The following is a 25037-nucleotide window of genomic DNA, read 5'->3' as shown; positions in this document are numbered from 1 at the left end:
GTTTTCACAGTTGGTATTGCTTCTAATAGAAAACACTGGTCATGGGCAGTAATACAAATCTATAGAACAGATAGATATCCTATATTTAAACTGCTGCCTGCAGAGCAGCACAGATAGATAAATTTAGTGATAACTTCTCCTAAAGCTTATGTGCAATAATTGAGAGCTAAAAATCATCTACGAGAGAGACCATTTTATCCACCCACCAAGGCAAGTGAGCCCTGGTGCAGGGTTAGTCGTGCTTTCCCCTAGTGTTGAGTATCTTTGTTTTAGAGTGATAGGAAATGAGTAAAGCAGCAAAAGTGTTAGAGCAGGCTGTAAACATACATATATAAATATATGTATGGACAAGTTAAACTGGTCAGGCCACTACTAATTTCTGTTGGAATTTGCTTCTTATTTTGTCTCATCCTACTGTTAGCAAAGGCGTTTTTGCTTGTCTTGATGGATTATAACTTACTAATAGGCCATTTGTTTGTGGTGATAGAAGCCAGGCATAGCTGTGTCAGTGGCTGAGCCATTTTGCAGGGCAGTGATTTGGATGGGTGGAAGTGAACACCTCCTGCTGCCTCTGCCAGCAGGGAACAGGGAGCTCTGTCTGAGGGGGAGGTGTCAGTGAAGAGCAAACACAACACAGTGCCTTTGGAAGGGAGGTGAGAAGGGAATGCAGTCTTTGGTTGTAAAGGTCTTTTCAACCATGACAGCCAAAGGGAAAATGTGGGAGCTCTGTGTTTGGCTCCTCTGCTTCCAGCACAGCTCCCTGCAGGCATCTCCCTCCCTCAGGTCCGGGGCAGAAGAGGAGGACATAAATAAACACTCCCATGCCTGCACGTGCCATGGCCTGCACGTGCCACCAACCACACCTCCAGAGACAATGTTCAGTGATGCTTTGTGCCCGTCTACATTTACATGGGCAAAACACAGCCCCTCTCTCAGAAGCGTGCTCTCTAAAACTGGCTCGTTCCTACACAACCAGACCCTTGTCTTCCAGCAGGAGTGACTCCCCAACTTCCCAGACATGTGGTCCTAATGCAGCTCTGAGCAGAGGCTGCTGTGTCCCTGCACCTCAGGGCCAGGTGCTGGGCGGGCAGGAGGAGTTGGGAATGCAGCATTTTTCTCCATGGGGATGCACAGACAAGGGAGAAGGAATCTTTGGATATCCCTGTTACTTGTAGGCTGACTGGGCTGGTGCTGGATGGCACCACGTGAGCAGCAGTGGTGTGACACCAATATCCCAGCTTGTCTGTCAGCAGGACTGGCCTGCTTTTGGGCCTTGTGCACTCTTCTAACCAGATAAAAAGCAAGGCTGTAGTGTTTAATGTCACTTCTGAATCCTCTGAGCTTCCTATTCTATTGTATTGTGTAATGAAATACATCCTAAAATGATTTGGCAGTTCTTGTAACAGGTAGATTTGCTCTTTAAAATAGACCTAGCTGCATGTGAATAAATATGTGCAGATCTTGTTAACCAGACTAAGCTGAGTTTTTCCTCATTGTTTGAGAGTTTAATCCTTTTGGTTTTGCAGTAGCAAGAAAGCCCATTTGCCAACAAAATGTCTAATGCAATTTTATACCCTGGCAGTCTGCTGTAAAGGTTACTGTCTTCTATTGTTTTTTCTTTAGGGTCTTTGGGAGCTTGTGCCAGTAAAAATAACAGGGATCTCCTCATTAACTATATTGGCCTCCTCCTTTGTTTGCCAAGATCGGATGACTTGAGTCAAAACAGGAAATGGCTGAATTTAAATCCTGGAACGGATTAACTTTATTGACAGTCACAGCAGTGTCCTGTGAAGGTTTCCAGCGATGCAACAGCTCCTGGCATGAGTCAGGTGTTATGAGCTCGCTTTGGCCTCCTGGACCTGTGGGGTCTGGAAGTGCCTTTGCTGCACGGGGAGTGCAGTCAGTGCTGCCCCGAGGCCTCCCCCCGTCCGTCCGTGGGGAGAGCAGGCAGAACCCTCCACAGCCATCTCCTTAAATCCCCAGGGATTGTGCTGATGGGACTCATTTTCATTGGGGAAAGCTTTTTCTTTCCCCAGACAAAACACACCAACCATTACAAGTTTAATGAAATGCCATTTCTCAGTTGTCTCTGTTATATTACAGATGAGGCCAATGAGCACATTGAAATGGGTCTGGAAAGCAAAGGTGCCCTAAGTCCTGCCTTCCTTGAGCATGTTGCTGGTGCAGGAGTGGAAAGGTAAGCTCTGCTGCAATGCTCTGGCTGCTGCTCTTACTTCTGATGAAAATTGAATGCTACCCATTAAATCCCGGTCTTTAACTGAGGTTCTGAGACTGTATAAGTAATAGGTTCTATAGGATATTTTTTAAATCCTTCTTCCAGGAATTGTCAGAATATCAATCCTCCCCTAATAACTTAGTGCTAATGTGCTTATCCCACAAAGGTCTTTTCCTGCATGATTTGATAAGCAGTCAGTAAAATGGAAGCTGTCTCTAATGTCAGGATATGCTGGTTAGTTTTTCAAAGTAATTATGGTTTTATTTGTTTAATTTTTACCATGGAGCAACACTAACAAAATGAACTATTTGAGGAAACTGCTCATTTCCTGCTGGTGCCAACCTCTGTGTCCAGTGCTCAGCACTCTCCATCAAGGCTTGCTAGGATTTTACATTGTGCTGACTGAGCAGAAACATCCACTAAAAGCACTCCAACGAGCAAACCAGTGACCTCACTCAATATCTGTGAACTATGGAGAAGCCATTAAAATATTCACATACTCATGTATTGTTGTTCCCATCTCATTTGCATTTTTTGGTCAGCAAAATGAGGAACCATTCTTCACAGGTGGCAGTTGCTCCAGTTAAATATTAAATGTGGGCCTTGACAGCACTTCCAAACCTCCTGCAGGTGATCAGTGGGTGTTGTTTAATGAAGGATCCAGAGGCAACAAGCCCGAGGTGCTCCTGCTTTACCAGCATAACCCCCAAAGCTTTTTTGGGGTTGGTTAAATCCTGAAAAGCTTGCTTTGTTTTCCTCATTCACCTCTAAGCAAGGTGTGGCCTGTTCCTTCCTGGGCCATAGCACAGAAATGCATTTCCTTTCTGCATGGCTCTCAGGCTCTTCTGGCACTTCCCAGAAGGGGAAAATCTGAATAAACCAAGTAGTTGACACACATTATTTTTATTGAGCAAGTTCTACAGCTGAGCAGAACTGAGATGATGTTGAAGGCTGCCTGATCATCCATCCAGGCACATCACTACCACAGACCTCCTTGCTCAGGGGTTTCTGCTCTCCCACAGATCCAGCACGCCTGCTCTTGAAACTGCAGAGCATCAGATTTTGCCAAAACCGAAGCCAAGACTTCCTGCCCACTTGTCTGCATCACACAAGGTAGGGCACAGCCCCTGTACTTTGTTTTGTTATTCCTTGGACTTTCACAGTCTATACCTACCAGCTGGGGCTCCACAGGCTGCCTGCCCTGGTGTCTGTGCTCAAACAAAACATGTTTTTTCCAGTCTTGCTAGTATATATACACTGATAGGATTTGTTTTCTGTTCAGAGGTCCAGTATACATGATGTCTCTTCCTCAGAGAGTGACACTGGAACAAGTCCTTTTGTGGCTGCAACAAATGGCTTTCATTTGTCTAGAAAAGGTAAGTTTGTTGTTCAAGTGAGCCATTGATAATTTTGTTATTCAACATCAAACACCAAGAGACAAGATGCTTTTCAGTGTGTGTAAAAATAAATTACAAAGAGTATTTCTTACCTTTGCATGTAAGAATGGGCTGCCAGCATTTGTATGAATTATGCCCAGGGCAGCAGGGACCAAGGAAAAAAGCAGTCTAATGACTGAAACTTCTCCGAGCTCTCAGTACATTTTAAACTGAGTGCTTGGCTCTCAGCTCTTTAATCCACAAGAGAAGTTACCTTCTCTTTCTGGCCTTGAATGTATAGTGTAGTTTTGGTACATAGCAAATAGCAAGTAGGGAACCTGTCAGACCAAAAGGGAACCTGCCAATAAATCCTGAACTCACAGCAACATTTTGGAGCTCAGTGGATTTTTTCCATGCCCTATTGCAGGGAGAAAGGCTAGGGGTTTCAGGGCTTTCTTCAGATGGAAGGGGACTTTCTAGAGTCTGAATATGGGAAAGAATTAAGAATATATTGATAATTTCAAAAAATTCCCTCTCGCTTCACTTTGAGAAACTGCAGCCCAGACTTTCCAGGGAAATTCGATGTGATGCGGTGGAACAGGCTGTGAGCATTTGTTGTTGTTGTAGGTCATGGAGTATCTGCATTGCCCACCAAGCTTTCAGAGGATGCTGTGCCTCAGTCCAGCAGTGCAGCTGGAGGAGAAGCTGTTGATGGGGCCACCGGCACCACAGTGGGGCCAAAAACTCCACCCGAAGAAGCTTCTTCTCCCAGCAAGATACCAGTGAAGAGGAAACCAAGCAGAACCTCCCCCAGATCTGAACAGTTTGTGCATCCCATGGGGCCAGCAGAGAACAGCCTTGCAAAGAAAGAGCTGCTGGCAAGCCCCAAACCACTGACCACAGAGGGGGAAAGCAGCCAGGCCGGGAAGCAAGGCGTGAACTACACGATCTCATCAATGAGTAACAAAGAGGAGGATATCGGCCTCAATCGAGAACACTTCAAGAACCTGAAGGACTTTTGGGAGAAGGCAGCAGATTCCATGGCAGTGGGAAGCCCACCGACAGACCTGAGCGGGGTGGAGGCAGATGGCAGGCAGTTCAAGCTGTGCCGCTCGCTCTCTGTGCAGTCTGGGCAAGGCCAGAGCAGTGAAGAAAAACCTGGCACCTTCACCAAAACAAGAACCCCCTACAAAAGGACAATAACTTTGTCTTCTAGCGAGGAGGAACCGAGCTATGTCGCTCCTGCAAGGAAGGGCTCGGTGTCTGTCACTCCCAGATCCACGTATGCCAAGAGCAAAGGCGGCCTGCTGGCAAGAAATAACTCTCTGAGCGAAAGCAATGGGAAGCTGCTGATGCCAGAGGAAGAGAAGGTGGCACAGCGCTGCTCCAAGAAATCCAGATTGCCTGTGCGAGCACCTTCCGTCAAAACCGAGTCGCCTACCAGGGAAGTGTCTGGCAGCACGTTGGAGCTGGAGACGCCTACGGATGAGCTGATCGTGGCAGAAGAGCGCAAGCCCACAGAGAGGTCCCTGGCAAGCAGAGTGCAGATAATGATCGAGCCTGTGCTTACAGATGGTGAAAACGGTGATGAGAAAGATGAAAGACCTGATTTGGGCACTCACGACAACATGGAAATAAGTGGAGAGCTACCTGAGGGGAAAACGCACGAGTCTTCAGACAAGCCAACACCTGGTGAACCTTCTGGAGAGAGAGAAGCTGTTCAGGGAACAGACTCAGCTGTTTACTCAGGTACTGAGGGCTGTAACTGCACCCTGTGAAATCCAAATAGAGAGCCATCCCTAAGCCTGTTTTCTTCCCTAACCCTTCTGCATTTTGCACATTTTCTTCATTTGTCCATTTATGCTATATTGCAGTTTGTGCAGAGTTAGCATGTGTGGAATGTGTTTAGCAGACAGCTCCAGAGACAAATCTTGTGTAGCCCAGTGTGAGTGTAGAAGGAGGCAGTGCTGTGTTCCCTTGCTTTCCTCCCCACTACCAGCCCTTGTGCCTTACCCTGGGACAGGCATCCATTTTTTTAGCACTACCTACAACATGTCATGGGACCTCACTTATTTCACTCACTGGCAAGATTGTACTTTCTTCAAATGTGGGACTGGATTAATTATTTGTGTTCTTAGAGATAAGTCTGACACAAATAAAAGAAATAAAATGTGAAGCAAAGTGTTTAATAAATACATTGGCTGTTAGACCACCTTGATGAAGTCGCTTGCTGTCAGTGCTTAAATGATATTTTGGGTCTTTTTGGAATGCACAAGAATTTGGATATTAAACTGTAAGCAAAGTGGACTGAACAAGGAGTCTGATCTGTCTGTGTTCTGATGCCATGTTCTCAACCATGATGGTGGCAATAGTATCACCATTTTGTCAGCCTCTTCCTCGGGGTTTGATGAGCTCTTGTAGTGATTGTTACTATGAGGAAAAGTTATTGTTCTTTGCAATTCACTTTACATGTGGGCTCTCTGCCAAGCAAGGACTTGAAAGTGAGAGCATCTTACCTTCTTTTTCCAAATTTCCTGTCCTTGTGTACCTGGGTAAGACCTATTTGAGGGGATTTTCCATAGACTCCTCTGATTTTTATTTTTCAATTGTGCCATTTCTTGGCTTATTTCCTACCTCATATAACATTCCTATGAAATCCTGAGTTGCACTTCAGGTCAATGCAAACATTTCCTTCATAGAATCATAGAATATCTTGGGTTGTAAAAGACATCTAAGATCACTGAGTCCAACCACTTATACACCAGATCATTCTAATATTTTCCAGGGCTTTTTGCCTTATTATTACATTTATTTCAGGATGGTGTTAGCAGATGGTTGTGTTTCACTGGAAGCTCTCTGCAAATGCTGATCTGTCTTAGGGACTGGGTTAATCTGGTATTTACATTTCTTGACATAGTGTGAAGAGTTTTTCTCGGGGAGAGACATCAAAGCACAAAGATGATTTGAAAGCAGCCCTGGGTAATGTAACTGCAGTGTACTCTAGGCAGTGAACAAGCCAGGAGAGGCACAACACACACACACACACAGTTTGTGTTTATTTATTTACCATGTTGATTTGGCTTTTCGTGTATTCCAGAGGAAGATGGGGATCATTCTCCTGCTGCTCAGGCGTTGGCCCGAGCAAATAGCATTAATCTTGCAAAGAGCATGGTGAACATTTATACAACCACAGAGAGTGAGTAATATCTTTCTTTCTTTCTTTCTTCTTTTTGGTTTACATTTGCTGAAGGTAATATATTATGCCAGTTTTTCATCACCATGCTTCTGTGCATGTACCAGGCAAGGAAAATGACATATTGTTTCATCATCAGATTAGAGAGTTTATAGTGCCTAAAATTAAATTCAGAGCCAGGAAATTGCAGCTAGATTGATGGTATGTTACTCAGTGCCTTCAGCAAAAGTACAAGGGCTTCAAAGGGTTGGCAAGGAGCTTGTACTCGTCCCTCCTGTTCCCCCATGGAGTGCTGTGGGAGCTGCCTGGCAGCTTGTGCAGTGGATTGATCAGAGGGGTCAGACCTCATGTCCAGCATGTGAACTGTGCCACAGACTGGGCTTGCAGTGCCCAGCCTGGGCCTCTCACCTCACCCAGAGCAGAGCCTGTGTGCTGGACTGATGTCCCCAGCCGCCAGCTGGGACCTGCTTTATGGTGATGATCTCTCCCTGACAAACCCAGAGAAGCTGAGGAGAAGGCAACCAAGAAAGCAGCAGCCAACCTGAAGAAGCCCATGGCCAAGAAACCTGTCTGTGCAACCAAGAAGCCCAAGAAAGCTGCAGCTGCAGAAGGGGCCTGAGGGAAGGCAGCAGCAGCCTCTGTGCCCAAGAAAGCCAGTGACAGTCCCAGAGGGTGAAAACTGGCAAGGCCAAAAGGACAGCTAAGAGCTTGCCTAAAAGGAAAGTGGTGAGGCCAAGTCTGCCAGGACTGAGGTGAGAAGGCTGGGAAGGCAATGCCTGAGAAGGGTAAAGCTGCTTAGAGACTTTGATCAAGCCCATTTAAGCACAGCTCCTGGTTGTTGGAGGGAGGACGGTCCCCTTTGGGGCTCTGTTGGAAACAGAGGGGTCACCTTGTGACTGCCCCCTGGCTGGTACCTTGTGCCAAGCACCTGCCCCATCGTTTGGTGCAGTGACACCTCACAGGGCATGGTGGCTCAGAGCCCCAGGTCCACATTCATTCAGTGATGTGGTCTTCACACAGACAGCCAAGGTTTCAGCCTCCCCTTATTTAGAGCCTCAAACCTCATCCTTGGATCCTTGGAAACCCTCCTCTACAGAGTTACACTTCCTTATTTGCAGTATAGCAAGTAGTCTGTGGAGAGGGCTAGATACAATTATTTGATCGTGTTTGGAAATAAAAATAGTAAATATCAAATGAATGGTAAATCAAGAAACTCTTGGGCATTTTGAGCACTGAAGAATGGATCATCATGGCTAATATGCTAAACAAGTGTTTACATGGGGCATGCATGTTCATGCACATTTATCTTCTCAAAACATTCTTCTGGGATGGAGAAAGTAATCTTCAAGGGAGTTATTGAGAGAAGATGAAGATAGAAAAATAAGTTTTATTTAGATATTTAAGCAGTCCAGTAACCGTCTTTCTAAGTTGATAGGAATCTTTATGACTTTTTTCTTTTAGATGATTTGGCTCTTGTCCACCTCTTTGTTTAGCAGAGTATTTGAGAGGTGTACGCAATGGTGAAATTGTAGGTACAAATATTTTACAGCTCTTCTGTACACGGCAGTGTGCTATGAGATAAAAATGTTAACATGGTTGGTTTCTTGGACAAGGAGGCAGATTTGTGTGATTTTAGTGTAAGTTAAATCCACACAAAGCAAGCAAGATCCATGTCCTTGGGCTAATAAGGGAATTAAATGAGCCACTAGAGGGAGTTTGCACACTCCTACACGTTGAACAAAACACATTGAAATTAGCTTTAAGATGGTAGTTAGCAGTTTTCATCGTGGGGAGGGTCAGTTTGAATGGCAGGTGACAGAGACAGGGCAAGTAGGTGGTACTCCAGTGCCTCCCATAAGCTTTTCCTCCTTCCTTGTGCCCTTAAACAAAAATGTGACTTTCTTATATTTTCCTGACTGACAAGCTAACTTGATGCCTTTTTTGTTTGTACCTGCAGCATACAATAAACCTCATTTGATACCCCATCAGTTGCTTGAACCTGAAAGAGTCAAAGAGCTGAGCAGATCCTCTCCTGTCCTGTTGTCTGAGGTAGGCTAGACACCAGAAATGACTGGGACAGTGTTCACAGCATCCCAATTGGTTTCATTAGAATGTTTCTCCTGGACACCAGCAGTACTTGCTTTACTGCATACCTCGGTTGTGTTATGAATAAATGAGAAAAGCCTTAAGAAAAAAGCCCCCAGTAACCCAGGCCAGCTGTTCCATGCTGGAAGAGCTCAGGTGTTTCCCTGTGCCCTTTCCCAGTGCCCAGGCAGGGCACGCAGCTCTGTTTGGAGGCAGTCAATGATGACGTTCACTGCCGGTTGGAGGGGATGCCCCTGGGGAGGCTCCCTGCGCTCTCCTCCGCTCCCCCAACCTCATCCCTGCTAATGGGGCTCTGCCGAGCGATCGCTTTTTCTCTGTACTGTTGCAAAGTGCTCCTACGGCAGAGCTTAAAGATACTTCTTGTTTCCTGAGCAGACTGAGTCAGACACGGCTTCGGAAATCAGCTTCCAGTTTAACAAGCACAAAAAGACGCCAAGCGTTGGCAGCCACTCGTCCGACATGGCTTCTGTCTCCTCGGTAGGTACTGAGCGCCGACACCTCGCTGGACAGGGTTCCTCAGTCGGATGTGGTGACACTGCATTTGGGCTGATACTGATGATGTGGCCTCTGGAGTGTCCTGTTGCCCTCTGCACGGCATCTTATTAAAAGAACAGCGATGGTTAATTACTTGCTTGGCTTAAAGGAGTGAATCCAGGTACCGTCTCAAAATAGAGACCCACTGAGTCATTGTTAGTGGAATTCCCTGTAAGTGACAGCCCCCACTCTAAGTGCAGATGATCTGAAGCCTGGCAGTGCAGAAGATGGGAAGGGACTTTTTCTGGTGGGAAAATGAGGCACACAGCTACTAAGTGACATGTTTGTGGTCTAGGGCTGCAGATGGGTGCCCTCTGCAAACTCATCCTTTATCAGCAGATTCGAAGGAGCTCAGAGTTGGAAAGCAAAAGCGTGACTTAGAGCTTTAGCTTCTAAAGAAAGATGAAAAGAGCTGAGTGTGTTTAGTTGAGCATTTTTCAAAGATTTCTTAGACATTGTTCAGAGAGGGAGCTGCTTAAAAGTGCTTGAATTTGCTGTGTTACTGTTATGGGTATTTCCAAGGTCTATATTTGAGATTTAAAGATAATATGTGAAGCAAAGCTGGTAGGGAGAGGTCATGAATGTAGATAAATACATTAAGAACTTGGGGCATCTAAGTCCTTCTCCTAATTTGGAGCATCTGGGAGCTGTTAATGAGCCTTTTGTGCCCAAGTCATACAAGTGTTCTTGAAAATCTCATTCAGGATTCTCTGCTGGAGTGAGGATCCCGATGGGACGGTAAATGCAGCTCCAAGGACTGAGAGGAGATGTTTAGCAGGTTTTTGTCAGTTATAATAAAATCCAGAGCCAAAGGAAGTAGGGAAAGACAGAGAAGAATCAGGTTAATTACTAGGAAAGTTTTTTGATAAATGTTCATGACTGTACCACAGAAAAGTGCCAAGAGGGTTAATGATTTGCTTTGTAAACAGCATTAGCTTTTATGATATCCTGTCAGGAATCATGAGTGATTGGTTCAATAGAAAATTCTCTCATCTTTCTGGAGCTGAGCTTTGCTTGTGCTTCATCACTTTCTGTCAGTGAAAAACAATGTGGAAAAAAGAATTCCATGTTGTATGGGCAAATGCAGTTTGTTCTGGGAAATCTGGGTGCCCCTTTGGGGCAAGTAGATGCACAACAGGCTGTCTCTGGTGGGGCAGTGGCTTTCCAGGACAAGGGTTGTATCTGTTTTGTACCACTCCATGTACAGTATGAGTAAGCAACAAGATAATAATAGTTTTTCCTACATTTCCAGTCTGAAATGGGTTCCAGGGTTCTTACTAGCCTGTTTTAAAAACTGATTGACAATTGTGTGACTGTATCTATTTGAAATAATAAGTTCATATACAGATAGTTCAAGTTCTCTCAATGTATTTCTATCTCAGTGATGAGACTGAGTCAGGATAGCAGTTGTTTGTACTGTAAGTATAGGGAAGAGACTTGAATTTTCCCCCCAGTAATATTTGATTCCATTTCCCAAAGTTTGAGGATTTAGCAGTGAAAAAACTTCTGTATTTCTTTAGCATTCAGGAGAATAGTGCTTCTAAGTTCTGGTCTAGGATAGCACGTCCTTGTGAGACCCTTATTTGGGTTCTCCAACCTTTGCTTGTTTGAGAACGTCTGTGAACCATTTCTATGTCCTTGACTGCATAAAGACAGAAATGGCAGATTATTTCTCTGGGAATGCACTTCTCAAACTATCATGCTTGTCCAAAAACAAAGTTAGGACTGTGCCTGTTTCAGTGGCACTGACCTTGCTCTTTCACATGGCAGGTGAGTGGCAGTGTGCTCAGTGTCTACAGCGGCGATTTTGGGAGTGTGGATGCCCAAGGTACTGTGGAATTTGCTCTAGACTATGACGAGAAGAACCGGGAGTTCCAGGTCCATGTGTCCCAGTGCAAGGACTTGGCTGTAGTGGATGAGAAGAAAGGCAGATCTGACCCGTGAGTGGCACTTTTCTGACTTTCACACTGCTGAATTCTGTCTTCTGGAGGATTTTTTTTTTTTCCTTTGAATGTCATGGTTTCTTCCTTCCTTCAGACTTCTGGTGCATGCTCACTGCTGGGACTTTCCTAGCTGATGGTTCTGAAGCCGTTGGCATCAGTAAAAGTGTTGCCAGACTTAAATTTGAACAGATTGAGAAAGCTTTGATCACTGCAGAGACAGTTCCTCTTATCGCTGGGATATGTTCTCCCTGCATCCATGTGAACCTTGATGTCCCCATGGTGAATAGACTTGGTAATAACTGTGATGATGCAGACACGTGTCTATATGAACAGGAATTCCACAGAGAAGTGCTGTAGGGGCATGGTGGTAGTTGTAGTGGTTAGTGATCTCTAGTTTGAAAGATGATGAAGAGGAGCTTGGATTTGAACCCTTAAAGACATTCCACCTCTTTTCTCCCGTCTATTTTCTCCCTGATTTTGAATGCACAGACATACTATAGTTCTGGTCATTTCAGGAAATGGATATATGGCCTTGCTGCCTTCCCAGGAAGGCAGCTTAGACAGCTGCCTCTTCTGAGTGTTGGTGACATCCATCCGTCTCCAGTGAAATTTATAACTCCACATGCAAGCCAAGTTAATATCCCAGCAGGTCTCTTAATTAGTTTTTCCCTTAAAGAGTTGATTCCAGGTCTGTTGTTTCCATGTCACACTTCACAAGTATTTCTTGCTTGTTAGAGAGCATGGTGATGTGGGACAATATCCAGCTGGAGTTTGTTTTCTTTTCTAGGTATGTTAAAACTTACCTGCTCCCAGACAAAGCTAGGATGGGTAAGAGGAAAACTTCAGTGAAGAAGAGGACGGTGAATCCTATTTACAACGAGGTGTTACGGGTAAGAACAAATACATGCTCTGAAATCCTGTGTTGTAGCAGGCACCTCTACCAGGGCAGATCTGGAAAGATCCTGCCTTCCTGGCCAGGCTTCTTTGCCTGCCTCCCACCAACACTGCACTGTTCTTCCCTTGGGTTTGTGAGGCCTGGGATGTTAAAGGTTTCTTTGCACCCGTCTGTGTGGCACTCAAGATTCTCTGTCAAAATCCCACGGTGATCTTTGGGTGAGATAAGGACTTGCAGCCTGTGCTGCCTCCAGCCAGAGCAAGGGGTGTTCGTCCTCCCCTTCCCTGGAATGCAGTCACAAGGCATGGGACTAGTAAGAAAGGTCTGCATTATGTGATCTTACTCATCAAAGCATAGAGGATTATTTAACAATGCCCAAGCCTGTGTTAATAATTCTTGAAAGAATATTGGTTTTACCCTGTGATGAATGGAGTGCCAGGTTTCCCCGTGCTCAGCAGAAAAGCTTTATCAGGGTAGTAGTATTGCTGCAAGACAAAAAAGGAGGTGCTCAGAGTGAGGCCAGTCCATTACTAGTGCATGTGTGGGGTGAGTGTCTCAGAGCTTATTCAAACTTTTGAGTAGTTTATTTCTAATTTGAAAGAAACAGAAGAAAAATTTGAACAGCCTGACTTCTCTTCCTTCCTCTAGTATAAAATAGAGAAAATGGTATTGCTGATCCAAAAATTAAATCTGTCTGTTTGGCACAATGATCCACTGGGACGTAACAGTTTTCTGGGAGAGATCGAAATAGACTTGGCCAGCTGGGACTGGAGCAACAGGAAACTCAACTGGTACCCACTGAAGCCCCGGGTAAGTGTGTCTCAGCTGCAATCCCAGTTTTTAGCCCAACCCTGAAGCCTTTAGAGGTGGCACAAGTCCTTCCTGAGTCCTCTGAGGTCTTTGGGTGTGGTGGAGCAGAACCACCTGAACTGTACCCAGAGAACAACCCCTAGACGTGTTTGTGCAGGGTTCAGTGCTCTGAACAGTGGCCTTCTTGAGTCTTACTTGGTGACTGATCTGTAGGGACACTTTCATAAATGCAACATGACACTAATCACAGAAACTCCGACATGACTTTGCCACTCTCTACTCACATAAAGACCATCCCTTAAAAATAGACAGCACAGTACTAAGTGAAGCAGCTGAACATGCCTTGAGAGGTAAATATTGAGGTGCCACTGCTTGTCAAGCCTGTACAGCTTCCTGCGTGCTTCTGGTCTCAGGTCTTTCATCAAATAAAGAACATTTGTCTTTCAGAACAAAGATACTTAATTATATTCAGCTAGACATGTCTGGAAGGGCAGCCTTGTTCTGAATCCTCAGGCTTTTGGTTCTGAGTTTGAGAACAAGGCCACAAAGAAAGAGGCTGCCCTTAGAAGGGGCTGCTCCAGCCATGCAAAATCAGAGTGTGTCCATTTGTGCCCCTCCATTGAACTCAAAAGCTGTTTGCCTTGCTGTGTTTACACAATCCTTCATTTAGTCAGTCATAACTTTCTGTTTCAGAGCCTGTCTGCTGTTAACGGTGTGGATCATCGAGGAGTGATGAGTTTGTCTATTAAGTATGTCCCCCCTGGAAGCCTAGGTAAAATGTGGTTCATGCATTAAATATTGCTCATATGTAGACACACAGCTTGCAATGCCTCATCTGTTTAAAGGCTGGTTAAAGAGGAATCTTAGTTAGAGCAAGATCTTAGAGATCAGCACAAGGGCACAACCAGCAGTGCTTAATAGCACTGCCAACAGCCTACATCTGATTTTCACATCTGGATTTACTGGAAGAGTGCTGGGGAGAGAGGAAGGGCTCAGCAATCTCAGACTCATCAGCTGTTACGAGCACTGCGGGCACTGTAGGGTGCTGTGATGTGGTAGCTGCAACACAAAACCTGTATTACTGTGGAGCAGGCACAAGGCTGGGTTGGCTCAGCAGCTCCTTCTCCTTTCCTGTGTAAAAGCAGCACCAGCACACTGTGTCAGGAGTCTCTGCAGGTGTGACAGCACTGGCAGTGGTGCTGAGACACCCAGGGAGGGGGAGTGAGTACCCAGAGGAGTCACTGTCTCCCCTGGGTCCTGCAGAGCAAAGCTGTCATCCTGGAGCTCTTGCAAGGACTGGCGTGACAGTTTTTCTTGTCTCCTACATGGCAGGTCCAAAGAATCCTCCCTCTGGTGAAGTTCACATTTGGGTCAAAGACGTCAAGGACCTGCTGCAGTTGCGTCCTTCTGGAGTTGACTCCTTTGTGAAATGGTGAGTGCATGAGCATGGCATTGGCTTTGCTCCTGGATCTGTGCCTCCAAAAAGCCATGTGTTTCCTTGAGACCCATTTCCTCCTCTCTTCAGAACTTAGGCTTGTTTAGACCAAGGAACTTCATAGGAACAATCCAAATTTTAGGTGCTATTCAGTGGCTCATGCTGTGTTTTTTCTCCTCTCAAAGCTATGTGCTTCCAGACACCAGTAAGAAGAGTTACCAGAAGACCCGAGTCATCAAAAGAGACACAAACCCTGTTTTCAATCACACTATTGTGTATGATGGCTTTCATACAGAGGATCTAAAGGATGCTTGTGTTGAACTGACTGTGTGGGATCACGAAAAGCTTACCAACCATTTCCTTGGAGGAATCAGGCTGGGCCTTGGGACAGGTAAGTGTTTTCCTTTATAACTCAATACTGTTACTGTAGTGCTGAGCAATGAGATAAAATGCAAAGTTGCAGAGCATTTTCTTGTTGGGGAGAGACCAGGGATGGGGAGTCTCAGTATCTGGTGAGAGTCTTGGTACCTGCACTGTTTGGATGGAGGGGGCCCTGGTGCCATGATAACAACCCTCTGTTCCCACGTTTTCTGCCAACATCAGCTCTGAGGTCTGGCAAAGCTCAAGAATCTCCTTGGGTCCATCAGAGGGCTTTCCTGCTGTTACCAGAAAACAGGCTGCATGACAAATCAACATTATATTGGTGCTCCTCCCAGGAAAGGGTTCAGAGATAATCTGGAATGTCATACAGGACAGCACCACCTGGTGACTGTCCAGCCTTGAAGTGCTCTCTGAGGGAAGATTTCAGAATGTTGCAGTCAAGGATAACGTTTTCTTTAGGGTATCAGGAAAAGGCTCATGGTAGCTGGAAGATCTGCCTTGCAGGTGCACCTGTGGTTATTGGATTTGCTTGTGTGTTCTCTGTTTTCAATCTCTAATATCACCAGGAGGGTTGTGAACTATCCAGTGGGAAGGAGCAACAAGAACAAGCCCATAAGCAAGATACAAAAATACCAAACCCAGGATTAGCTGTGATCTAAATTTAGACTTTTATCTCATTAACAAGTAATTGGCATATGAAAAATTAATTGGATAATTGACTTGGAATTGATGTACACACTTTTCCTCTATGGTATGTTTGATTCCTAAATAAATGAAGCAAAAGAATTTTGACAAATACCTCACCCTATCCACAAGAAAATCTTTTAAGGGGAAAACCAACCCTTTAAGACCTTCTTTACCATTCAAAAAGACACAGGAAGGGCTTGAGCCCAATAGTATTTTCCTTGGCAGGTTATGTTTAGGGTTCTTGCCTTTTATGGCTTTTGCAATGACTTTGTTCTGAACTCTGGTGTAAAATGGAGCACATTTGCAGAAGAACAGAAGGTGTTCAGGGTGCAACCTGCTGAGGGAAGTCAGCATCTTTTATGTTAAGACACTGCCTGCAACAGTTACATCCCATTGAATATTTTTGCATGGAGTGGAAACTCTTTGTGTAGCTCCCAACGCTGTAGTTTTCTCGTTCTTTCCAGGTTTGAGCTACGGCATCTCTGTGGACTGGATGGACTCCACGCAAGAGGAGGTGGCCTTCTGGCAGGAGATGATGTTGGCAGCCAATGAATGGATCGAGGGATTGCTGCCACTGCGCTCTCTGGCAGGGAGGAAAAAACTGAAATAACCTATAGTTTGTGCCATAGAAATGCTGGATGTGTTCACTAGAATTAGGAAATTTCCTGCACCTTGGAGATAGAGACCATCCACGGGGCTGCAAGTGTCAGGTTAATAAGGCAATTGATGGACAACACCTCGGAGATGTTAGTGTTAAGTACTAATTCACTGACGGAGGACATGGAAGATGCCAGACTGATGCTATACTTGATTTTGACCAAGAAGAAACTTAATTTGCCCTTTTATTTCATCATTGGTATTCAGTATATTTGAATTCCATTAAGCTCCGGGAACATTGGCAGAAGGAAAAGGAGATATGGATACTTTTGGGTTTTTTTCCTGTTTCTTGTGCCATTTTTTTTCCGTGCAGAGATGTAGTTGTACTAAAGCAGCAGCATGGTATTATTCATACTCCCTGCAAGTGGTACACTTTGTACTTGATGTACAATTGCTCTGAGCCACCAGCAGCACAGTTTGAAAAGGGGAGCTTTGCATTTGTCGCTGGTGATAACACATCTCTAACGTGAGGAAAATTGAGTTCCAAGGTGGATCTAAAGAAAGAGAGGACTATTTGAAGAAGCAAATGAAGCAACCTGAGTAGGATGACAATGAGGAATTCAATATAATAATTTCTTTATGCTTTAATCTGAAAGAGTGCAGTGATGGTCCTACAGCTAGTGGGATTTTGCAGGCAGGGGCTGTTTTCCTAGCTTTCTCACAGGCTTCCTCAGTGACCTCAGGCAAGTTTCTCTATTGAAGGGACAGTTTGAGTGCAATATAAACTAAAGTGCTTGCCCAAATGTAAATACGGTTACACTGCTAATGGGCCTAATTGCAGCTTTGCAATGCCTTGTGTGCAAAACATTTCAATATGAACTAATGATGTAGGAAACAGTCTCATGTCAGCCCGGCACCACGAGTCAGGAATGAAAGGTCAAAACCACACTGGAAGGCAGGAGATGTTGGGGGCTTTTGGGAGCTGGTGAGAGAGGTGAGTAGGGGTGAGTGAATATGAGGGGGAGCTGCAGAGCTACATTTGACCAGGCGGTCTCCTGCCTCTACATCCCCTGCTGCCCTTCTAGTCTTCCTTTCACCTGATGCCTGTCAGTGACTTGTCCGTGGCTGGAATTTCCTTTTTGCCAGTAGCTTGCAAAAAAACCCCTTTGCATCTGGCACATTGACCGTGGCAGAGTGGTGTTGTGAATATATTTCGAATTGCAGCTTTGTAATTTCTATTTTGGATGTACATATTGTGATTAAATAGAATGTTTTTCTTTAGTCAGCAACTGGTCTCCTTGTCCCTATTTTTGTCACGGTCTGAGTAAAAAAAAAAAGAAGGTAAGCAAAAAAGGTGTTAAATTTTGTTTTGTCAAAACAAATCATTTTTGCCCAAGGGCATGTGAAATATCATGGAGAAATATTTGTTGTAGCTATCCTACCCTAGATTTTGGCTCTGTGACTATTGTGGTATTCATTTTTAATGGGTTGATTTTATTTAACTCAAGCTTAGCGTAAATTTTCATCTTAGCAAAGATGGTTGTAAATAAATGAATGGAAAAATGTACACTTGAAATTCAACAAGAGTTTTTCATTAAGTGGAGACATTTGGGATATAATCAGCAGCTTTCATGGGAATAAATAAAAGTGGTTTTGGGGTTGGAAAAAGACAATACTTGGAAATGTACCAGTTATAGTACTGAAAGCACTGAGAGAGACTCGTAGAGCAGCAGAATTAAGTAATGGCTGTCTAATGAAGAAGCTGACATATATAACACGTCAACCCAAAGATAATTTGTGTGTGTTCCAGCCTGGCATGTTTTGTTCACCAAGATTTGGTCATTTATTATCTTTATGGGATAAAATAACAATAGTGAGAGTTTTAAAATTATCTTTACCTTAGGTGCTGAAAATGTGAATATTTATATGTATGTATAACTTACCTACTGCGAGGAGCCCTGGTCGAAGGGGTGGTGGCTTGTTGCAGGGATGTTACCCACTTGACTGCTGCTCTCCTCCCAAGTGCTTCCCTATCCACAGGGTGCTCCTGGGGATGGAATTTCTGCTGTGGCTTGGGAAGTTGTTGGTAACACCATGGGCTTTGTCTTGGACAGGTCCAGGTCTCTTCCTGGCAGGTTCAGCTGATTCCTCTCCATCACAAAAATGGAGTCAACCCACGTCCTCCTCCTCCTCTTCTTCCTCCTCTACCTCTTGCAGTATTAGCACATGATGACATTGCCAAAACTGCTGTTTGCATCAATGGAGATGGAAATGGTTGTGTTGGTGTTTCAGAAAATTAACATCATTTTCATTGGTGGTGCCATTAATGGGAGAAAAAGGGGGTCAGTGGGCCAGTTCATCCCAATGCAGTTACTTTTGTGAACTTGGCTTGGGGCTTTGTGAACAGACTATTTTAGCATTCAGATTCCATTGAGGATTTTTGTTAATCTTTTGCTGGCTTGTTTATTTAAATTAAGCCCCGATTAACTTAAGAAGCTTTCTTTGGCATTTAATGGTTTATCGAAGTAAAAGATTACACTGCCAAACCACACACACTTTTGTCACACAGCTGGTTCTGAGGCAGTAAAATTCGCTGTGCTCTATCTGTTTAACTCACTGCACAGAAAGCACTTTATCATGAAATGATTTAAGGCACATTTATGGCCAGTGTCCTGTGGAGGAGCAGAGGAGCTTGTGGGTATAAGGTTAACTGTTTGCACGTGGTTTATGATGTTGACATTTGTTGCCTGTGGATGCTGCACATAACAGAGACTCCGACCTGTAGGCAGGTGCTGATGAAGACATGAGTTGGGTTGTAGCTGGTGAAAAACAAATTAAAAATGGATGGGAAGCTTTTTGACTGTATTCACTAGTTCATTGTGGAATGTATTAAGCAAAGCCCCATGAAAAGGCAAGACTTTATGCATACAGTAAATGTGGGTTGTCTCTCTCAAGTCCCTGGATACGAACATGCCGGTGTGCACTGGGAGCTGAGCGCGGTCCCTGCTGGATACAGGAGTGACCCCAGGGACTGAGCAGGCCCAGGAAATGCTGGGTGTGACAGCCTGGGATACAAACCCCAGTATCTACAGTAGAGCTGGCAACTGCTTTCCATGAGGGTTCTGCATTTGAGAGTCAATGTGCTTCGTTCCAGTTTATGTCTGGTTTATGTAACTTTTTCTTGGAAATCTTCCGAGACTGAAAAAATAAAAGGAGAGAAAGCAAAGTTGAGAAGTTTTCTGCCTCATCAGGCAAATATAATGTATGCCTCTGGCTATTCAAAACTGTTCATATTGCAAGTATCAGGAACTACTGAAAATAGTTTAGAAGCAAACTAAAGAAGAGAAAGAAAGAATTATTGAATCTTGAACAACATCTCGTGAATGAGTGTCTCAGAGGAGATGGAAAAGTAGTGGTTGAATTAATTATCCATTACTAAATATTTGCCTAGCTTTACCTTCACCAAGACAGGAAAAAATTTAAGTACTGCAGAGATTTGGAGATAAAATGATACTGGCTAAATAAACCCATATAATAATGTGATCTGTTGAACTAAGAAGTGCTGTATTTTTGCAGGCTTGTTAAGTCAAATGATGTATCCAATAGACTGGTGTATCAAAAACTGAATAAACAAACACACTTCTGATCCTGATAACTGAGCGTGAGCATATTCAGCACCAGGTTTGATAATTTGTTTTAGTTGGCTGATTTGTACTTCTGTATTTTTCATGGATTAATCCTTTTTCTTTTCCACCTGCTTACTTTGCACCCCTCAGGTGTTAAAATGGATGCCCAGGAGGAGATGTCCCTCTGAGCGCTGTCACAAAGGTTGTCAGGAGGAATTGGGAAGCTCCCTGTAAAGACCCATGGAAGAACAATGCTGGCAAAGACATTTAAGGTACGTGGTCCTGGAGCCCTGCGTCCTACTGACCTCTGGAGAGCCCCTCAAAAAGAAGTCCCTTCCTGAGGGGTCGGCCAGGAGAAGCTACTTCATCCCAGGGGCTGCTTTTTGGGAGGCTCCTTGTGCTGGTGGCTCTGCCACGAGAGCAGCTCTCCCAGGCTGAAATTTGTGGGGCTCTGGGATGACTCTGAGTGTGTTTTGGCACGGCAATACCAGCTCCTGGCCTGTCGTGAGCGGGAGCTGGCCGGTTTGGAGCAATGAGGTTTCAACTCCAGAGTGACTATTCCCTCCTTTTTTGTTTGCCATCTTTACCCATGCTTCTGAACGTGTTGGTTGGTTGGTTGGTTGGTTGGTGAGAGGGTGCAAAAAGCGGGTGTTTGTCTCCAGGAGGCCCATGGAGAAATTTCTGTTAATGATTCATAACAGATCTCTTCTGAGAAAGGGATGGGCATGATGGAAGGCTGGAAATGTCCCCTTCAGGAGCCCTACAGGAGTTTGGCAGCCCCAGACTAAGCTCCTTTTTGTTTTGCATTAATTTCCCATTCAGTCAACTTAAATGCCTCATATCAGATAGTAGAATCTGAATGAAGGGTGAAGCTGTCAGCAGGCAACAACATCCTAGAAAGAGTGGAAAAAGAGAAACAGGAGCAGGATCTGAGCTTGCCAAGTTTGCTGGTCACACCAGGTTCATGATGGAGGGGTCCAGTTAACATTCCTGCTGGAAAGGGGCTGGTGCTGGTACAGTCATTGCCCTGCAAGTGACCTGAAATAGGTGCTCACTTAAGCAGGCAGATATTTGCTTTTTAAAGTGCTGTAAAATCATATTCTGGCTGAACTTGCCTCTGAGCTGTGGCAATTCAGCCTCTTTTGTAGACCCAAACTACCTAAACCAGCCCAGCTTTAATAAGTTGTTTTAGGAGGAACAGGAGTCCTGAGCATGAAAGCATTTCTGCGTGTCACTTTTCCTTTTTTTTCCAGGACTGCAGTCAGGGTTTAGCAAATTACTTGGCATCTTGTGTTTTACAAAATGGAAAACATTCAACACCACAGAGCCACAGTCCTACCTCGTGCAGCACCTTAAAGATCCTCAACAGGTGTGCAGCTTCTGATAAAAAGGCACGTGTTTAATGGTGTTGAACAGAACAACTGCAAGGATATTTTGCCTTTTCTCTACAGACCTGCCTATGCTGCTGCTAAACTTGAGATGCTACCAATAGGAACAGAAATCAGATTTCATGCATCTAACAACCCATAATACCATCCTGCTAGTTGTTAGCAATCCAAAGTAGCTCCAGTCTGAGCTCTGGACTCAGAGGGGAAGCGAGGGAGCTGTTTTCTGGCAGTATAAGTAGCTCAGACAACTCTTTTGTAGCAAGAAAAATCACAATAACCTCTTTTCCTTCCCTCCTCTCTCTCTCCCACTCACCATTACTAATTTATCCTGATTGTAATAGCTTCTATTTGCTCTAAGCAGATCCTGTTCCCTTCCTGGGAAGAACAGCTACAAAGACATAATATTCCCAGTGGAGGGTTTGTGCTTGGATTCAGGCAGACTCAGGCAGATATAATGATCTCTTGATGGGAGCCCCCCTTTTCTGATCAGCCAACTCAGGACCATTTTAGTGTGATTGTAATCTGAAATAGGACACTGGGAGGTGCATCTGGAGCGAGCCATCCCATGGCAATGAGCTGACGTTTAATTTATTGTCACAGGGAGATGTTTGGCCAACGTTTTATGTCTCTTCAGAAAACCCAGCTGACCTGCTTGCATGTGCCAACCATTGAGGCTGGAGGCTGTGTCATGTGGATGCTGAGTGGCACCAGAGGGTGGCTCTGCCACTTGCAGGGATGCAACCTTATCCTCTGTGCACGTCCACCCATGCGGATCACACTGTATGAGAGTTTAATCTTCCCTGTCCTTTCTGGCTGCAGAACAAATGCTAACACTGCCCTGGAGCACTGCTGTTGACTCAAGAGGCTTCTCTGGTTATTTCTGAAGTTTCTCTGCGTTTGTGTCTCTTTCACATTGTCACATTGACATGGATCCTGGCTGGCTTTGCAGCCCTGTCTCTGTGGCATTGTTAAGCTCCTTGTGAGGAGGCAGGGCCTCCTGCTCAGGCAGTGGGGCAATTCCATCTCTCTGAGGTCGGGCAGCTGCTCTGTTCTGGGCCCTTTGTTCCTCTACGGCCAAGGGAGAGAGCAACAGTGATGGAGGATGGTTCCTCCCATCAAGCTGAGTGGGATAAATAGCTCTAAAGATGTTCCTGCCTCTCTCAGTTGAGTACAGAAGGTGCCTGGGCACCTAGAGTAGGATAGCCATTTAGGTAATGGGTTCCTATATTGATGGAGGCCCATTAATGGGACAGCCAGCATCACTTAGCCATGACTCTTTATCAAGCCTGTGTCTGCTTTACTGCTTTTGTTTTGATCCCAGTGTCACACTGGGGAACCAGTGGTACCTCTGCAGGATGTCACCCCTGGAGCCTCAGCCAGCACGGCTGGAACTGCCTTGGTGTGCAGTACTCAGTCCCTTGAGCACTAGAAGCATTTTGCTGACAGGTTGGTGTCTGGGGAGGGGGGTTAGACAGGTTTCCCAGGGACAGAGGCTGCCACTCTGTCACAGAACTCCACCACTACAAAAGGCACTTTAGCCCAGCCAAAAGCCAAGGTGGCACAGAATTGTCACCATGTGCCTCCTGGCATTCAGCCCTGCCCACACTCCCCTCCTGCTACTGCTGTTGGAGGCTCTAAGGCTGTCACTTTGTCACAAAGTCCTAAATTATGCTCCCAGTGCTTGCTGTCAGCTGGGCTGTCAGTTCCAGAGCACCGTGTGGTGCCCTTGGCTTTACGCTTGTCTGCACCACCCTGACTGACTGTGGGCATCGTATAAATAATAAACACTAATTCTCTTAATGCCTTCCCTCTGTCCTGGGTTTTACAGCAGCACAGATCAGCTAGTAGGTCATGAGTGCAATCACATCCCTGTCAACAGTGTAATCTGTCTCTATGTCACATCTGGACAGGCCTAATTTAACAGGGATGTTTTTTGGAACTAGCTAATAAATTGTTTGCTCCGTGTGGTTACCCAACCCCGCTCCCAGCACTCCTGTCATCCTGCTGTATGGCCTGTGACTGTTTTCAGTAACTGGTCTCTGGCCTGTGTGGCTGTGTATGCATTCAGGGCTCTGCTTGGACGCAGTTTATCTCTGCAACAATGAGCAGCCCCATTGAGAGTGCAGCTGGGATGTAATACCTGGGAGGGTTGGGGGTGACAGCCTGTGGGTTTGGGTGCTCCAGTTCCCCAGAGTGTTGGGATTGCTGCGCTGTTCCAGGCTGGGGCACAGGCACAGCTCCTGTGCAGCAGCCCTGCAGCGAGGGATTGTGTCTCATTGATTGTTTTTTGTATCCTTGGAAACTGAAAGGGCATTAAAATTGCATGGTGTGTGCAGTGCTGATGCACTCTGCTCCTCATAGTGCTGCCTAGGGCTTGGATGGCTTCAGCCTCCAGCTGCCAGTGTGCAAAGGCAATGGCTGGCTGGGGAGAAAAACTAAGCTACAACTGAATGGCAACCTGTTTAGAGGGAGTACTATCTATTTAGAGGGAATTGAATCAAGGCTAGGTTGGATGGGGCTTTGAGCAACCTGGTTTAGTGGAAGGTGTCCCTGCACATGGCAGGGGGTTTGGAACTGCATGAGCTTTAAGGTCCCTTCCAAAGCATTCCATGACTCTATGAAGTACCTCTGTGAATTGCAGTGATGGGGTCCAGGGGGGCATCTGGCTCCGAGACACCCCTAACCATGGCTCAGTACCTTCTCTGTTTTGTTTCTCACAGCAGAGAGCTCCTGCCCAAGAGGAGCTGTCTGCCTTGAGACCATCCCACCCCAGCCATCAGGACTGCTGAGGCCAGTGCCAGGCCCTTAATGTGGGGTTCCTGCCTTTGGAGCGTGCACAGCAATCACCACCCACCAGCCTGAGGAACTGGGCTTACAAAAGCCTGAGTATCTGGTTAGGGCTTCATCATCTAATGCTAAAAGAGAGTTAACATAATCCCTCTGGGGTAGAGATTACAGGCAGCACAGGTTAGAAAAGGAATAATTCCCCAGCCCTCACCCCATTTTGTCCGAGCTTTTCTGCCTTAAAATAAATTTACTAAATAAGAAATACCCACTCCAGTGGCTGATGTGTGGCTGTTTGTCACCTTGAGCAGGAGCTACATGCAGAGGTGTGCACAGTGCCCTTGGGCAGGGCTTTAATCCACGTCTGGCTGTAGGCAGTGCAGGGTGTAGGGCAGCACTGCCTGCATGGGAGCTCCCCTGAGGCTTCCAAGGCAGCACTGGCTGCTGGGTTGGACCCTGTTTGTGAAGTCCCACAGGTGCTGCCAGCAGATGCAAGAGGTCTGGATTCAGCCGTGCCCTCACCTGTGCTCAGGTGGGTCTCAGGCAGCTCTCTCCAGCACTAGAAGCTCTGAGGACAAAGGGGTTTCTCTGGAATTGCCCCCAGACCCACGGGAAGGAGCACTGAAGGGTTGCCTTTAGTCTGGGGCTGCCGACAGCCCAGGAGGCTGCTCCGAGTGTTGCCATCAGCACTCCCGCTCCCACAGCATCTCACCAGCACCTGCTGTCCTGTCCTCAGCCAACAAACCTGCTTTTGCATCAAATCTAGGTTACTGTCTCTCAGACACCAGATTTTTCATTTCCTAAAATGGTACCAGCACAAAGGCTCTCCCAGGATCTCATTTGCTCCTGCCTTCTCACTCCTGCTAATTAGTACCGTGGCTGCCGAGTCACGCAGCGGGTGCTCATCTCTGTGCATGTGCTCAGAGAAGATGAACATAATATCTGCATCACGGGATCCTGCAGGTCCATTGGCTGGGGAAGGCAGGTTCCTTGGTGCTCCAGGAATTCCTCTAGCTACGACAGGACCTGCTGGGCACCAGCACACC

At 45.6% G+C, this 25037-nt stretch overlaps 1 protein-coding gene across 3 annotated transcripts in view; it reads left to right on the top strand.

The window, feature by feature from the left end:
* LOC113985642 (synaptotagmin-like protein 2) overlaps positions 1-17482 on the top strand; it is a 28895-nt gene extending 11413 nt beyond the window's left edge. For all 3 annotated transcript variants that reach the window (XM_027716573.2, XM_027716572.2, XM_039387774.1), the window contains 14 exons: positions 2104-2197; positions 3259-3349; positions 3519-3612; positions 4240-5361; positions 6710-6808; positions 8763-8854; positions 9287-9388; positions 11216-11385; positions 12176-12278; positions 12932-13093; positions 13787-13865; positions 14426-14525; positions 14714-14919; positions 16061-17482. In XM_027716573.2, coding sequence (XP_027572374.2) covers positions 2104-2197; positions 3259-3349; positions 3519-3612; positions 4240-5361; positions 6710-6808; positions 8763-8854; positions 9287-9388; positions 11216-11385; positions 12176-12278; positions 12932-13093; positions 13787-13865; positions 14426-14525; positions 14714-14919; positions 16061-16206 — 2660 coding nt within the window. In that variant the 3' untranslated portion in view covers positions 16207-17482. The remainder of the gene's footprint in view (positions 1-2103; positions 2198-3258; positions 3350-3518; positions 3613-4239; positions 5362-6709; positions 6809-8762; positions 8855-9286; positions 9389-11215; positions 11386-12175; positions 12279-12931; positions 13094-13786; positions 13866-14425; positions 14526-14713; positions 14920-16060) is intronic.
* The last annotated feature ends 7555 nt before the right edge of the window (positions 17483-25037 follow it).

This window comes from Pipra filicauda, unplaced genomic scaffold, assembly GCF_003945595.2.
Source record: "Pipra filicauda isolate LSUMZ 115617 unplaced genomic scaffold, ASM394559v2 scaffold58_size5111680_pilon, whole genome shotgun sequence".
Lineage (NCBI taxonomy): Eukaryota > Metazoa > Chordata > Aves > Passeriformes > Pipridae > Pipra > Pipra filicauda.
The sequence above is the reverse complement of the archived record's forward strand: the minus strand, read 5'-3'. Positions and strand labels throughout refer to the sequence as shown.